Source organism: Anolis carolinensis, unplaced genomic scaffold, assembly GCF_035594765.1.
Source record: "Anolis carolinensis isolate JA03-04 unplaced genomic scaffold, rAnoCar3.1.pri scaffold_15, whole genome shotgun sequence".
Taxonomy (NCBI): Eukaryota; Metazoa; Chordata; class Lepidosauria; order Squamata; family Dactyloidae; genus Anolis; species Anolis carolinensis.
In genome coordinates this window covers 3,632,650-3,650,403 of record NW_026943826.1, presented here as the reverse complement: position 1 = coordinate 3,650,403, position 17,754 = coordinate 3,632,650, and the positions used below count along the sequence as shown (strand labels likewise).

Genomic DNA, 17,754 nt, shown 5'->3' with positions numbered 1-17,754 from the left:
TTCCTTGGGAAAGTGTGTTCAGACACCTGGCTTGAGGGGAGATTGTAGTCCCATAAAAGTTCTGGGCACAGACTGACCTTTGCAGTGTCAACGTGTCAGTTGAGGAAATCACATTGACTCTAGTTTCGGCGGCGCGCTACTCTCGAGTAGACTGGGCGTTGCATCTCGTCTCCCTGCCAAGCCTGGACAGCGATTCAGCTCTACCACGACTAACTTTGCCTTGCCTTGTATCCTAGCCTCGGAATTGAAACCTGGAACTCTTTAACAGACCTTGCTATAATCCCCACTCAAACAGCCTAGAAGTTTGAGTGTGTTTCGGTTATCGGATTTAAAACTTTGAACTCTAATACTGGACATCTACTTTCACATTACTTGACTATATTTGACCTTTTCTGAAAGGACTATTGCTGGACTATATACTCTGCTTATTTTTGTCTCCTTTATTTCTTTAATAAAGATATTAGATTGTTTATTGGCCTCCGTGTCTGGTTCCCAGTGCTCACGCTGCCCTGAGGCGTCATATCAGCCTGGATTCGGAAGTATCTTTGCGTGCTCATTTTCCAAGACTTTTGCAGGTTTGTGATCCCACCAGTTCTTTGCTGCTGGGAGGTGGTACTTGAGGCATAAGTTCCAATGAATCATTTGGGCCACATAGTTGTGCCTCTGTTTGTAGCCTGTGCAATTTTCTTACAGCAGCTGAGGATATGATCAATGGTTTCGTCGGCTTCCTTGCAGAGTCTGCATTTTGGGTCATCAGCTGATTTTTCGATCTTGGCCTGAATTTCCTTTGTCCTGATGGCTTGCTCCTGGGCTGCAAGGATCAGGCCTTCTGTCTCCTTCTTCATGGTCCCATTCGTGAGCCAGAGCCAGGTCTTCTCCTTATCAGCTTTTCCTTCAATTTTGTCAAGGAACTTTCCATGCAATGTTTTGTTGTCAGCTCTAGTTTGTAGTGTGGTTTTCTTGTACTGGTATTATTTTTATTATTATTTTATATTAATAAATTTTAAATTGGAGTCCCTGCCGTTAGGTTTTCCTGGCAAGCCCATCCCAATGATGATGAAGAAAGGCAGGAAAAAGGAGGGCTCAGGTGAGACGGGGCAAATGCGAGCCATTGGTAGGCCTACCTGTCAGGGTCAGCGTGTGGTTCCGTCCGCAGGCGGCCAAAACGATGGTTTCGTTGCTCAGGAGGTCGACGGGCTTCGGGGCGTCCACTCGCTTGGTGTCTCCGTGGCCGAGCTGGCCTTTGTCATTGCGCCCTGGGAAGCCAGAGAAACATAATATTACTTATTTATTTGTTTCAGGAATTTCTATGCCTATGCCGCTTTTCCTCTGGAGGATCCAAGGTGGCTCACGACAATTTTAAAATATGCAATGCACAAGCCAAAAGAGTTACGTAAATGCAAAAACATACTGAAGGTGTTGGAGGGAACTCACTCACCAGAGTGGGAGTTGTAGTTTACCCTACAGCCAGAGAGCACACTCAAACCCAATGATGATACATCCGGGGCAAATGTGCCCAACATCACAAACTTTAAGGACTGGGGTCAACCTGGCATGGTGTGAGTTGTAGTTCACCCACAACCATATGCATTCTGTGCATAAGTGGGAGTTGTAGTTTACCTTACAAATAAGAAAATGACTTCTTCTAATAGCCCGGGCAACGCTGGGTACCCAAGCTAGTTATTAATAATAACAACATATATATACACTAGCTGTGCCCGGCCACGTGTTGCTGTGGCGAAGTGTGGTGATACGGGAAATAAAGTATTGAGGAATTGCTGTTAGTTAATATATGTTATTTCCTAAAACTTATGAATATCCAATATTTCTGGATGTTCCTTTTGTCTGTTGGAGACAAATATGAATGCTGCAATTAGCCAGAATGATTAGCATGTAATGGCCTTTCAGCTTTAAAGCCTGGCTGCTTCCTGCCTGAGGGAATCCTTTGTTGGGAGGTGTTAGCTGGCATAAGTGAACCCTGGCTGGGCACCATTGTGGCTGAGGGGGTTGCTATGACTACCCTTCTGACTGGCAGCCAGGGGGAGAACGGCTCTTCTTTGTCCTCTGAAATTTTGACTTTATTTTTCTAGGTTTTTTTTAATTGAAAGCCATAGATTGGATGACTATGTCTTTTGTGGCCAAATTTGGTGTGATTTGGTTCAGTGGTTCTGTTAACTCCATCAGAAAAACATACATTACATTTATATATATACACACATACACACACACACATATATATATACATAGGACTTTATACTTCTAGGGTTTATTCGATTGAAAGGCATAGATTGGATGACTATGTCTTTTGTGGCCAAATTTGGTGTGGTTGGGTTCAGTGGTTTTGTTGTTTACTCCATACGAAAGCACCACATTACATTTTTATATATATAGATATAGACCGCCTCCCATATATATATATACTAGCTGTGCCCGGCCACGCGTTGCTGTGGCAAAGTCTGGTGGTATGGGAAAAAAAGTATTGAGGAATTGGTGGTAGTTAAGGTAAAGGGTCAAGGTTTTCTCCTGACATTAAGTCCAGTTGTGTCCGACTGCACACTGAAGTGGATTATATGGCAGTGTGGAGTCAAGATAATCCAGTTCAAAGCAGATAATATAAGATTATAAATGGGTTATATAGCTGTGTGGAAGGGCCTTGAGTCTACACTGCCATATAATCCAAATCTGATAATCTGTATTTTATAGGCAGTGTGGAAGAGGCCTAAGTGAGGCCTAACTCTACCTGTCCCCTGGGCTGAGTGGGTTGCTAGGAGACCAAGTGGGCAGAGCTTAGCCTTCTAAGTGGCAGCAACTGGATAAAAACAATTACTCCCCTCCCTCTAATTAGGACTTAATTTTTCTTTTCTTTTTGTTGTATGAACGTAGAGGCATGGATGACGGGTTGTGCTGCCAAGTTTAGTGTTTCTGGGATGTGTAGTTTTGTTGTTTTGTCCTAGGCCGAAATTTCAATACCCTTTTATATATATAGATTAGACCCATTCCATAAAACAAGAACCACGGTGAGAACAAGGAGGCCACTCACCCCAGCTCCAGAGCTTGCCTTCGGTGGTGATGAGGAGGCTGTGAGCAGCACAAGGGCCCGAAACCACCGTCCGGACCTGGACCCCCGAAAGGCAACCGTACCTGTGGGGTCCCCATAGGTTCTGGCCCAGGTTGCGGTAGGCGGCTGTGGGGAGGGGGGGAAATTTAATTTATTTACAGTATTTATATTCTGCCCTTATATTCTGACTCACAATGCAAACATTCAACACCATTATTAGACATACAAAATATATAGACAGACAACAGAGGCAATTTAGGTTTTCTAGCTTCATGAGGGTATGCTCGATTTCATCGTCCACTTCACCATCCACTTGTGACACCGCGTCCTTCATGGAGTACTTCCTCATTCCTTTCCACATGCTGCTGGGAGTTTTTATGGTGTCGTAAATTAAGTTAAATTAGCCTCCCCACATAAAGCGGTACCTAGAATTTGTCTATAGACAGACAACAGAGGCAATTTAAGTTTTCCAGCTTCATGAGGGTATACTCAATTTCATCGTCCACTTCACCATCCAGTTGTGACACCGAGTCCTTCATGGAGTATTTCCTCATTCCTTTCCACACGCTGCTGGCAGTTTTTAATGGTGTCGTAAATTAAGTTAAATTAGCCTCCCCACATAAAGTGGTACCTAGAATTTGTCTATAGACAGACAACAGAGGCAATTTAGGTTTTCCAGCTTCATGAGGTTATGCTCGATTTCATCGTCCACTTGTGACAACGAGTCCTTCATGGAGTATTTCCTCATTCCTTTCCACACGCTGCTGGCAGTTTTTAATGGTGTCGTAAATTAAGTTAAATTAGCCTCCCCACATAAAGCGGTACCTAGAATTTGTCTATAGACAGACAACAGAGGCAATTTAGGTTTTCCAGCTTCATGAGGGTATGTTCGATTTTACCGTCCACTTGTGACACCGAGTCCTTCATGAAATACTTCCTCATTCCTTTCCACACGCTGCTGGCAGTTTTTACGGTGTCGTAAATCAAGTTAAATTAGCCTCCCCACATAAAGTGGTACCTAGAATTTTCTACTCAACTGTTTTTCGAGCTGCTTAGGTCAACAGCAAGCTAGGCTATTATGGTCGGGAGCTCAATCCGACCCAATCTCGTAGTGATTTATTGCATCTGGCTACTAACCAGTTGCGCCACACCAAAGATCCCATTTACAAAGACGTACACAACAGAAGGTCCTTTTTGTCGGTTTGGGGAGACGCGGCGCACCCACCTTGCTGCTTAGGCACTTCTTTGCGTCCGATCAAGTCCCAGTTGGTCGCGCCGAATATCAACAGCTGACCCTTGAATTTGGAGCCTTCCAGCTTCTAGAATGGGATGCAAAACAAACATATATTATCAAAGGATTTCACGGTCTTTGGAGGGATTTATAGTTTACCTACATCCAGAGCGCACTATGAACCCAAACCATGATGGATCTGAATCACACTTGACATGCAGACCCAGTAAGTCCACATTTGAGTGAGACTTTACTGTAGTATATTATAATATTGTATATAATATATACAATAGTATAATATTATAATATCGTATATTATAATCTATATATATAAAAGAGTGATGGCATCACGGCAATTCACAAAACAACAAAAGTACAGGCCCCCCAACCTCAAAATTTGACAACACAACCCATCATCCATGCCTCAAGGTTGATACAACAAAAAGAAAAGAAAAATAAAGTCCTAATTAGAGGGAGAGCAATAATTTTTTTTATCCAATTGCTGCCAGTTTAGAGGGCTAATCTCTGCCCACTTGGTTGCCTAGCAACCAAGGCACAGCCAGGGTTCAGTTCGGGGACAGGCAGATTTAGGCCTCACTTAGGCTTCTTCCACAGATTATCTAATTTGCACTGGATTATATGGCAGTGTAGACTAAAGGCCCTTCCACACAGCTATATAACCCATTTATAATCTTATATTATCTGCTTTGCACTGGATTATCTTGACTCCACACTGCCATATAATCCACTTCAGTGGGCATTTTATACAGCTGTGAAGAAGGGGCCTCATATAATCCAGTTCTGAGCAGATAATTTAAGATTAGAAATATACACTAGAGTCTCACTTATCCAACGTAAACAGGCCGGCAGGATAAGTGAATATGTTGGATAATAAGAAGGGATTCAGGAAAAGCCAATTAAACATCAAATTAGGTAATTGTTATACAAATTAAGCACCAAAACATCATATTATACAACAAATTTGACAGAAAAAGTAGTTCCATGTGCAGTAATGCTATGTAGTATTTACAGTAGAGTCTCACTTATCCAACACTCGCTTATCCAACGTTCTGGATTATCCAACGCATTTTTGTAGTCAATGCTTTCAATATATCGTGATATTTTGGTGCTAAATTCATAAATACAGTAATTACTATATAGCATTACTGTGTACTGAACTACTTTTTCTGACAAATTTGTTGTCTAACATGATGTTTTGGTGCTTAATTTGTAAAATCATAACTTAATTTGATGTTTAATAGGGTTATCCTTAATTCCTCATTATCCAACATATTCGCTTATCCAATGTTCTGCCGGCCCGTTTATGTTGGATAAGTGAGACTCTACTGTACTGTATTTACAAATTTACCACTAAAATATCACAATGAATTTAAAACACTGACTACAAAACCATTGATTATGAAAAGGCAGACTGCGTTGGATAATCCAGAACATTGTATAAGCGAATGTTGGATAAGTGAGATTCTTCTTTAATATGAAATAATTACTGGGATAGAATAATGCAGAACAATATAATCTCTAAAACCAGGATAGTAAATAAACAGGGGAATTCCACACAGGAAACAATCAGGGCCAGCTAACACCTCCCAACAAAGTATTCCCATCATCAAAGTCTGGCAAATCCTCTGTTTTCTCAGGGCCACAGACAGTAGAAGCACATAAAATATCGCAAACAACACCACTCTGAAAACAAGGGAATTCCAGACAGGAAACAATCAGGGCCAGCTAACACCTCCCAACAAAAAATTCACTCAGGGAGGAAACAGCCAGGCTTTAAATCTGCAAGGCCATTACATCCTAATCATTTTTCCTAATTGCAGCATTCATACTTGCCTCCAACAAACAAAAAAAAAACCAATCAGAAATATTGTATATTCACAACCTTTAGGAAATAATATCCCCTGATGGCGCAGCGTGTTAAAGCGCTGAGCTGCTGAACTTCTGGACCGAAAGGCCACAGGTTTGAATTGGGGGAGCGGAGAGAGCCCCCACTGTTAGCCCCAGCTTCTGCCAACTGAGAAGTTCGAAAACATGCAAATGTGAGTGCATCAATAGGTACTGCTCCGGCGGGAAGGTAACGCCGCTCCATGCAGTTATCCCACATGACCTTGGAGGAGTCTACGGACAACACCGGCTCTTCAGCTTAGATATGGAGATGAGCACCAACCCCCAGAGTCAGACACGACTGGACTTAATGTCAGGAAAAAACCTTGATCCTTGACCTTAACTACCACCAATTCCTCAAGACTTTATCTCCCAGACCACCAGACTTCGCCACAGCAACGCGTGGCCGGGCACAGCTAGTCTATATATATAATTATAATATCGTATATAATATATATATTATAATATTCTAATATATCGACCCACTCTACATCCTGGTGAGGTTTGGAAGAGCTTGGAACATGGATGATGGGACTTGCAGTACCTTCCCTCCCTTCCCGACACCATTGTGAACCCCATCAATGTCTCATCAAGACCAAACTTGGCACGTAGAGCCCCCATCACCTACTCTACACACTAGCGATGTTTGGAGGGGATGGGCCAGAGGACTTGCATATGGGAGCTGTAGTTCACCTGCACCCACTGATCTCAGCTGACATTAGATTTTGGAACAGAGGAAAACAATGCCTTTCTCAAATGAGCCAGGCACCGCCAAGACCCAAGCTAGTATAAAATCATATATAATATTATCTATCTATATCTATATCTATAATAAAAGTGAAATCGGAGTATGTATCAGCGTTTTGATTGGCCTGGCGGAATATGTGCTCGCGTTTTGATTGGCCGCCACTATCCCAGGCCACTGAGACCAACAGGAATGACGGATCTGCACCAAACTTGGCACACTTCATCCCCACGATGCACTTTATGGCCTGCTGCCATTTGGGGGAGGATGGACCACAGATGATGGGATTTGCAGTACTTTCAAACACTTTCACTCCCACAGACTACTGCAATGCCCACCAATGATAGAAATGGACCAAACTTGGCACACTTCATCCCCACAATGCATTTGATGACCTGCTGCCATTTGGGGGAGGATGGACCACAGATGATGGGATTTGCAGTACTTTCAAACACTTTCACTCCCACAGACTACTGCAATGCCCACCAATGATAGAAATGGACCAAACTTGGCACACAGAACTCCTGTGGCCCCCTTTACGTCCTGATGTATATTGGGGCAGGATGGACCAAGGATGATGGGATTTGCAGTACCTTCCCTCACTTCTTGAGACCACAGCAACTGCCACAAATCACAGAACTGAACCAAACCAGGCACACAGATCCCAAATGACACACTTCACATGCTGCAGCAGTTTGACGGAGGGTGGACCAAGGATTATGGGATTTGCAGTACCTTCATCCAATTCACCTCCCACAAACCACTGTGATGCCCGTGAATGACAAAACTGTATCAAACTTGACATGCACGTACAGGATAGCCCACTTTACATCCTGGTGCAGTTTGGGGGAGGAGGGACCGTGGATGATGGGACTTACAATATCTTCACTCACTTCCTGGGACTACTGTGACCCCCACCAATGACTGATCAAGACCAAACTTGGCACATAGAGCCACCATGGCCCACTCTACATCTTGGTGAGGTTTGAAAGAGCTTGGACCTTGGATGATGGGACTTGCAGTATGTTCACTCACTTCCCGAGACCACTCCCACCCCCATCAATGTCTCATCAAGACCAAACTTGACACAGACAACACCCAGGACTCACTCTACACCCAGGTGCAGTTTGGAGGACGATGGACCATGGACGATGGGACTTCCAATACCTTCACTCACTTCCTGAGAGCACCGCGACCCACACAAATGACTGATCAAGACCAAACATGGTACATGGAGCCCCCATGACCTACTCTACATACTGGCTCTGTTTGGAGAGGGATGGACACTGGACGATGGGACTTGCATATGGGAGTTGGAGCTCACCCGCACCCACTGAACCCACCTGACATTGGATATAGGCTACACTTGGAACACAGGCAAACAAGGCCTTTCTCAAATGACCCGGGCATCGCCGGGTCTCCAAGCTAGTCTATAATAAAAGTCAATGTTTGTATGTTTGTGGGTATTTATGTATGTATCTGTGTATGTGGCAGCTTAGTCAGTGTTTGTATGTTTGTTTGTGGGTATGTATCTGTGTATGTGGCAGCTTTCTGATCGGCCGCCACTTCTGCAGGCCACTGTGACCGCCAGGAATGACGGACCTGGCCCAAACTTGGCACACATCACCCCCATGATGCACTTTATGACCTGGTGCCGTTTGGGGGATGATGGACCAAGGATTATGGGATTTGCAGTACTTTCAAAAACTTCATCTCCCAGAGATCACTGTTACTCTAACCAATGACAGATTAGAACCTAACTTGGCACGCATATCCCCCATGACCCACTTCACATTTTGGTGCAGTTGGGGGAAGGACAGATCAAGGATGATGGGACTTGCAATACCTTCACTTACTTCCGCAGAGCACAGCAACTTCCACAAATAATAAATCAGTACCAAACTTGGCACACAGAGCCCCCATTACCAACTCTACATCCTGGTGTGGTTTGGAAGAATTTGGACCATGAATGATGGGACTTGCAGTATCTTCATTCACCTCTCGAGACCACTACAACCCCCACCAATGCTTAATCAAGACCAAACTTGGCACATAAGAGTCCACATGACCCACTCTACATCTGGCGATGTTTGGACTGGGATGGACCATGGATGATGGGACTTTCATACGACAGTTGTAGTTCACCTCCACCTACTGAACCCCACTGACCCTGGGCCTACACTAAACTTGGAACACAGGCAAACAATGCCTTTCTCAAATGACCCGGGCACTGCCGGGTCCCCAAGCTAGTATTGTATATAATATATCATATATAATATTATCTATGTATATAAAAGGGTAATAAAATTTCGGCCTAGGACAAAACAAAACTACACATCCCAGAAACACTAAACTTGGCAGCACAACCCCTCATCCATGCCTCTACGTTCATACAAAAGAAAAGAAAAATAATGTCCTAATTAGAGGGAGAGGAATAATTGTTTTTATCCAATTGCTGCCAGTTAGAAGGAAAAGCTCTGCCCACTTGATCTCCTAGCAACCCACTCAGCCCAGGGGACAGACAGAGTTAGGCCTCACTTAGGCCTCTTCCACACTGCCTATAAAATACAGATTAGCAGTTTTGAACTGGATTATATGGCAGTGTAGACTCAAGGCCCTTCCACACACCTATATAATCCATTTAGAATCTTATATTATCTGCTTTGAACTGGATTATCTTGACTCCACACTGCCATATAATCCACTTCAGTGTGCAGACATTAACTGGACTTAATGTCAGGGGAAAACCTTTACCCTTTACCTTAACTACCACCAGTTCCTCAATACTTTATTTCCCATACCACCACTCACCCAGGGGACAGGCAGAGTTAGGCCTCACTTAGGCCTCTTCCACACTGCCTATAAAATACAGATTAGCAGATTTTAACTGGATTATATAGCAGTGTAGACTCAAGGCCCACACAGCTATATTACCCATTTATAATGGACTTAATGTCCGGGGAAAACCTTTACCCTTGACCTTAACTACCACCAATTCCTCAATACTTTATTTCCCATACCACCATACTACACCACAGCAACGCGTGGCCGGGCACAGCTAGTCTATATATATAAAAGAGTGATGGCATCAGGGCACCGGACAAAACAACAAAACTACAGGTCTAAATTTGACAACACAACCCATCATCCACAAATATATGATATTTGTTGGTCTTAATTGAGGTGTGAAACACTTCCCCCCCAAATATGGGGTCCAAAGAGAGGACCCCCCATTCCCGCATCCTCCCGTACAATGCGCTCTTTGCTGTGTTCGGGCTCGTTGACCACCACGGCCGCCGGGTGGTGGGGCTGCTGCTGGTTCTGCTGGGAGTCTGCCCCGGCCCCTCGCCCCGTGGCCGCTCCCCGGCCGCTCTTCTTGGCCCCTCCGGCCACCACGGGTGTCGCGGCCAAGCCGTCCCGCTCGTCTCCGCTGCTGCTTCCTTCCCCGCCGTTGTTGCTGCTGCTGCTGCTTCCGCCGCCCCCCAAATCCCGGGCGGCCTTCTTCCGAGCCGGGGGAGCTCCCCCTCGGGCCGAAGCGGGGCGCTTGCGGGCGGCCCCCGTCCCGTTGCCCGAGCTGGCCCTGTCCCAAGCCGTGGAGGCCGCCTCCACTGACGTCGTCTTCCGCCGGGGCATCCTTCACCTCCCTCGCTCTTCTTTTGCCTGCAGACAGACAACCAGGTAAGAGAGAATATCATCACTAACGTTACACCGCCTCAGGGGAATCTGCTTTCTCCATCAATGTTCTCCAAACTAAGGCCTGTGGCCCTCCAAGATCATTGACCTGGCCCCTGTCCCAAACTTTAGACTTAGGGTTGACCTAAGTCAACCTGGTCTTTGGAGGTCTCTTTGCTTACCTATGGTCCTATGAGACCATCTAGATGGCTTTTGAGGGTCTCTTTGCTTAGCTACGACCTTATGAGACCATCTAGATGGCTTTTGGAGGTCCCTTTCCTTACCTATGGTCCTATAAGACCGTCAAGATGGCCTTTGAGGGTCCCCTTCCTTACCAATGGTCTTATGAGAGCATCTAGATGGTCTTTGTGGGTCCCTTTCCTTACCTATGGTCCTATGAGACCATCTAGATGGATTTTGGAGGTCACTCTCCTTACCTATGGTCTTATGAGACTATCAAGATGGCCTTTGAGGGTCCCTTTCCTTATCTATGGTCTTCTGATGGCCCTGATGAGATCATCTAGATGGCTTTTGAAGGTCACTTTCCTATGAGACCATCTAGATGGCCTTTGAGAGTCCCTTTCCTTACCTATGGTTTTATGAGATTGTCTAGATGGCCTTTGAGGGTCCCTTTCCTTACCTATGGTCTTCTGATGGAGTGATGAGATCATCTAGATGGCCTTTAAAGGTCCCTTTCCTTATCTATGGTCTTCTGATGGCCTGATGAGATAATCAAGATGGCCTTTGAGGGTCCCTTTCCTTACCTATGGTCTTTCTGATGGTCTTATGAGATCATCTAAATGGCCTTTGAGGGTCCCTTTCCTTACATTTGGTCTTATGAAACCATCTAGATGGTCTTTGAGGTCCCTTTCCTTATCTAGGGTCTTCTGATGGCTTTATGAGACCATCTAGATCAGGGGTCCCCAAACTAAGGCCCGGGGGCCGGATGCGGCCCATCGAAGCCATTTATCGGGCCCCCATGGCACAAGGGCAGAAGGAGGTTGGGCTAAATGGCCCAAGGGGTCTCTTTTTCCCTTACAACCCTTATTATTATTATTATTATTATTATTATTATTATTATTATTATTATTAACATTGAGGCTGGGTGGCCATCTGTCAGGGGTGCTTTGCTTGTGCTTTCAGTGCACAAAGGCAGAAGGGGATTGGACTCAATGGCCCAAAGGGTCTCTTCCAACCCTCTTTATTATTATTATTATTATTATTATTATTACAGCAGAGTCTCACTTATCCAACACTCGCTTATCCAACATTCTGGATTATCCAATGCATTTTTGTAGTCAATGTTTTCAATACATCATGATATTTTGGTGCTAAATTCGTAAATCAGTATTTACTACATAGCATTACTGCATATTGAACTACTTTTTCTGTCAAATTTGTTGCATAACATGATGTTTTGGTGCTTCATTTGTAAAATCATAACCTAATTTAATGTTTAATAGGCTTTTCCTTAATCCCTCCTTATTATCCAAGATATTCGCTTATCCAAGTTTCAGCCGGCCCGTTTAGCTTGGATAAGTGAGACTCTACTGTTTTATTATTATTAACATTGAGGCTGGGTGGCCATCTGTCAGTGATGCTTTGCTTGTGCTTTTGGTGCACAAAGGCAGAAGGGGGTTGGACTAAATGGCCCAAAGGGTCTCTTCCAACCCTCTTTTTATTATTATTATTGTTGTTGTTATTATTATTATTAGTAGTAGTATTAATTATTATTGCTCGGTGGCCAACTATAGTCCGGCCCTCCAACGGTCCGAAGGATCGTGAACTGGCCCCCTGTTTTAAAAGTTTGGGGACCCCTGATCTAGATGGTCTTATGAGAAGGGAGAGAGAGTTCTATCTATGCTGATGATCGTGTCATCACCACCCAAGCACGGAGCTTTGAAATCGTTGGAAAAAACTCTCCGAAGCTTTAGGTGCTCTTACTGACTATTATGGGGAAAACCAGCTGATTCCTAATCTATCTAAAACACAGATGCAGAGTTTCATCTGTACTGACGATCATGTCATCATCGCTCAAGCAGGGAGCTTTGAAAGGGTTGAACAGAAGCTCTATGAAGCTTTAGGTGCTCTTACTGACTATTACAGGGGAAAACCAGCTGATTCCTAATCCATCTCAAACACAGATGTGTGCTTTTCACCTTAAGAACAGACAAAAATATCGAACTCTGAGGATGATCTGGGAAGGAATCCCACTGGAGCATTGGATGTTACTCTGGACCATGCTGTGACTTACAAGAAGCACTGTTTTACTATCATATCTGTTGGGAAGTAGCAGCCAATAATGAAAGGACCAAGGTAGTGACATCTCTGGCCCATCCTCTGTTTGGGTATCAGCCAGCATGCCGATGACTTAAATCAAGAAACAGTTTCCTAAGATCCGCAGAGATACTCGCAGGAACACCTCAGCAAGCAAGAGTCCAAAAGTGGCAGGCTAAAATCAGAACCTCAATCACGGAGAGACTCCCTCCTGGGCACACAGAAGACAGGATGACTTCGAAGGCACTAAACAGACTGCGCTCTGGCACCACGAGATGCAGAGCCAAGCTTAGGAAATGGGGCCACAAAGTGGAGTCCACAACATGCTTCGAGAGGTCCCGGGTTCATATCCCGGACGAGCCCCCAAGAAAAAGAGTGCGGAGAAGAGGAAACCACAGACAACTTACTACAATGCGGTCTGAGTGCACAGCAACATCCTAGATTTTCTGTTTTTCCTCCACCACAGACATCCCAGTGTTTCTGACTCTCTCAATTAGTGCAGAATTTGCATGACTCCGCCCACTGCCTCTCCCTTAACCATTTCCTATTCTTTTCTATAGCAACTTCCTTTCTGGGAGTTGTAGTTCACCCACAACCAGGGAAGCTGTGACCTCCACTGATGATGGACCTGGACCAAACTTGGCACACACAATCCCCATGGCTCACTCAACCTAGTGGAGGGGTTGGAGTGGACGTACTCACCGGAGTGGGAGTTGTAGTTCACCCTACAGCCAGAGAGCACACTCAACCTCACACACATTGCCTAACATAACAATAAGTACGGATGGAGTTTCAGGGGGTCAACCTGGCATGATGGGAGTTGTAGTTCACCCACAACCTTATGCATTTAGTAAAATAAATAATAATATATTTTTTCAAATAACCCAGGCAATGTTGGGTACCTAAGCTAGTATATAAAAATAAACCGTTTTCCCCATTGAGTTTTCCCCAAACTTTTCCCAATACAACCAGTACAACCTTTTTCAAAACCAGAGCAGAAAAGATCATTTTCAAAGATTTAACTCTTGATATTTAAACAGGAAAATAAACCCACCAGACTGAATGAAGCCTTTCTTTTGCTGCCTCTTCCAAATGCAATAGAAACCGAACAAAGAAAAGCAAAACAGAGGTGCAAAGACTTTTGTTTGCCATCTTAATAAAGATAATGAAATGCAAAGAAATGATAAGAAAATTGCAAGAAAATTATATTATATTGAAATATTAAAGTATAAAGGATATAACATAGAATATTATAAAAGTGTCTAAAACGTAAATATAATATGGGAGAAATAAAATATATCCTCTTTGCAAAAGCAAAACACACAAACCTGGCCTAGGCTTCCATGCAAAACTCTTTTATTACAGAGGTTAATAATAATAATAATAATCTATACAAAAGCAAACACACAAACCTGGCCTAGGCTTCCATGCAAAACTCTTTTATTACAGAAGTTACTAATAATAATAATAATCATCATCATCATCATCATCTATGCAAAAGCAAAAACACAAACCTAGCCTAGGCTTCCATGCAAAACTCTTTTATTACAGAGGTTACTAATAATAATAATAATAATAATAATAATAATAATAATAATAATAATAATCTATGCAAAAGCAAACACACAAACCTGGCCTAGGCTTCCATGCAAAACTCTTTTATTACAGAGGTTACTAATAATAATAATAATAATAATAATAATAATAATAATAATAATAATCTATGCAAAAGCAAACACTCAAACCTAGCCTAGGCTTCCATGCAAACCTCTGCATGGAATATTATTATTATTAGTAATAGTAATAATAATGATAATAATAGTTATAATAATAAAAAGAAAATTACAAGGATAAAAGGATCAAACTATATTCTCTTTGCAAAAGAAATATACTCAAACCTGGCCTAGGCTTCCATGCAAACCTCTGCATGGAATGTTATTATTATTAATAGTAATAATAATAATAATAATAGTTATAATAATAAAAAGAGAATTACAGGAATAAAAGGATCAAACTATATTCTCTTTGCAAAAGAAAAATACTCAAACCTGGCACAGGATTCCATGCAAAACTCTGCATGGAATACTGTCATTATTATTATTAATAATAATAGTAATAATAATAAAGTTATAATAATAAAAAGAGAATTACAAGGATAAAGGGATCAAACTATATTCTCTTTGCAAAAGCAAAACACACAAACCTGGCACAGGCTTCCATGCAAACCCCTGCTTTTTAAAACAGAGATTCTAATAATATAATATGTAATAATTATCATTATAATATTTGCAAAAGCAAAACACCGAAACTTGGCCTAGGCTTCCATGCAAACCCCTGCCTTTTGAAACAGAAATAATAATAATAAATATTTGCAAAAGCAAAACACCCAAACCTCTGCCTTTTAAAAAACAGAGGTTATTAATACATAATAATAATACATAATAATTTTTGCAAAAGGAAAATACCCAAACCTGTTTTTTTTTAAACAGAGGTTATTAATAATAGTAATAATAATAAAAATCTTTGCAAAAGCAAAACACTCAAAGCTCTGCTTTTTAAAAACAGAGGATATGATTCATAAATAATAAATATTTGCAAAAGCAAAACACCCAAAACTGTAAGACAGAGATTAATAATAGTAATAATAATAACAAATAATAAAAATATTTGCAAATGCAAAACACCCAAAACTCTGCTTTTCTAAAACAGAGGTTATTAATAATAAATAGTAATAATAAATGAAAATAATCTTAGCAAAAGCAAAACACTCAAACAGAGGTTATGATTAATAAATAATAATAATATATATCTGCAAAAGCAAAACACCCAAAACTCTGCTTTTCTAAAACGGAGATTAATAATAAATGGTAATAATAATAATATTTGCAAAAGCAAAACACCCAAAACTGCTTTTTTTAAAACAGAGGTTATGATTAATAAATAATAATAATAAATATTTGCAAAAGCAAAACACCCAAATATCTGCTTTTCTAAAACAGAGGTTATTAATAATAAATAGTAATAATAATAAAATATTTGCAAAAGCAAAACACCCAAAACTCTGCTTTTCTAAAACAGAGGTTGTTAATAATATATAGTAATAATAATGATTATTAAAAAAATTATTTGCAAAAGCAAAACACCCAAAACTGCTTTTTTAAAACATTGGTTATGATTCATAAATAATAAATAGCAATAATAATAATAATTATAATCTTAGCAAAAGCAAAACACTCAAACCTCTGCTTTTTAAAAACAGAGGTTATGATTCATAAATAAGAATAATGTTTGCAAAAACAAAACACCCAAACCCCTGCTATTTTAAAAGAGGTTATTAATAAATAATGATAAATAATAATATTTTAAAACACCCAAACCTCTGCTTTTTAAAAAACTGATTCATAAATAATACTACTAATAATAATAATGTTTGCAAAAGCAAAACTCCTAAACCTGGCCTAGGCCTCAATACAAACCTCTGCTTAATAATATATAAACAATAAAGTTATTATTAGGATTTAAAAGGGTCTGGATTAACACTTAAGGCAAACTAAATATTTTTAAAAATAGACTATGTTTTGCAATCCAGAGGAACCAATGTTTGCAAACCAACAAAGGCCTACAGACCTCCAACCTCCTTTTCTTCCTTTTTTGGGGCCTTTTTTCTTTTTTGCAAGAGACTTCCTAAAATCCCAAATACAATCCATAAATCCCCAACACCTGCTTCTTTTTTCCCCTCCTCTTTTTCCTATAAAAAGAAAGAAAATAAATGCGAACAAACTTTTGCTTGCTCCTCTTCTTCTTTTTCTTCTTCTTCTGTTCCAAAATATCTTGCAACCTTTGCAAAAAAATAAAATAAAATTGCTGCAGCTTCTTCTTTTGTATTGCTCTTGTTGTCTCACTTTCTTTGCAACCAAGAAAAATATTAATTTTTTCCTCTTTTTTATATAAATATATCTATGTATATAGTTTTAAGATTGGGTCCACATTTCTTCTTATTTTTTAAAAAATATTTTTTTGTATTTTTCCCTTTCTTTTTTATTTCTTCTCCTTTCTTCCTCCCTCCTCCTTTTCTGTCTGCCTCTTTCTCTTCTTTCTTTTTTTTAGGTTGTGAACAATGGGACCTCTGTCTGTCTCGGATTAAACCACGTGGATCCGCTTTGCTTGCAAATATATATATATATATATATATCTCCTAGATCCAAACACTTTGCAAGCTCTATATTCCCCCCACCCCTATGCATTAGGTTGCAATTTTTGCAAATGCAAAATTGCAAAAAAAAAATTATTATTATTATTTTTTGCAATTGCAAAATTAGTTTTTGCAAAAAAAAATAATAAAATTCAAATCTATATAAAAAGCACCAATCTTTTCATGTTTTGCACGACTTCCTGTGAAGGAGGGAGGAAGAGGGGGGACAAAAAAAAACAAAAACCCCTCCCACTTGAATATATAAATATCTGCCACTCTCCAGCAGGACAAAACAGAAACACATGGGGAAAGGACAGACAAGAGCCAGGCAGGGAAGCAAGAAGGGAAGGAGCCCAGAAGGGGACACAGGCATCCCAGCACAGCGCCCTCTGTAGGGCTGGAGGACCCGGCAATTAGCATTTGCAAAGCAGAAGTCTCAATGCAAGGTTGTTGTATGTCTTTCGGGCTGTGTGGCCATGTTCCAGAAGCATTCTCTCCTGACGTTTCGCCCACATCTATGGCAGGCATCCTCAGATTTTGTGAGGTATGGAGAAAACTAAGCAAAGAGGTTAATATATATCTGTGGAAAGTCTAGGGTGAGAGAGGTCAGTGTGAATGTTGTGTAGTTAATCACTTTAATTAGCATTGAAAAGCTTATCTGCTGTCTTCTTCCT

At 41.3% G+C, this 17,754-nt stretch overlaps 1 protein-coding gene across 2 annotated transcripts in view; it reads right to left on the bottom strand.

The window, feature by feature from the left end:
* The window catches only part of rcc2 (regulator of chromosome condensation 2), a 42,106-nt gene extending 24,797 nt beyond the window's left edge, over positions 1-17,309 (bottom strand). The window contains exons 1-5 of one of the 2 annotated variants that reach the window (XM_062965552.1): positions 16,670-17,309; positions 10,192-10,599; positions 4,284-4,377; positions 3,041-3,184; positions 1,125-1,256 (exon numbers count right to left, since the gene is read on the bottom strand). In XM_062965552.1, coding sequence (XP_062821622.1) covers positions 1,125-1,256; positions 3,041-3,184; positions 4,284-4,377; positions 10,192-10,572 — 751 coding nt within the window. In that variant the 5' untranslated portion in view covers positions 10,573-10,599; positions 16,670-17,309. Of the gene's footprint in view, positions 1-1,124; positions 1,257-3,040; positions 3,185-4,283; positions 4,378-10,191; positions 10,600-16,515; positions 16,603-16,669 lie in introns of those variants that run through there. The other variant, XM_062965553.1, reaches the window with a different exon arrangement.
* Between the last annotated feature and the right edge of the window lie 445 nt (positions 17,310-17,754).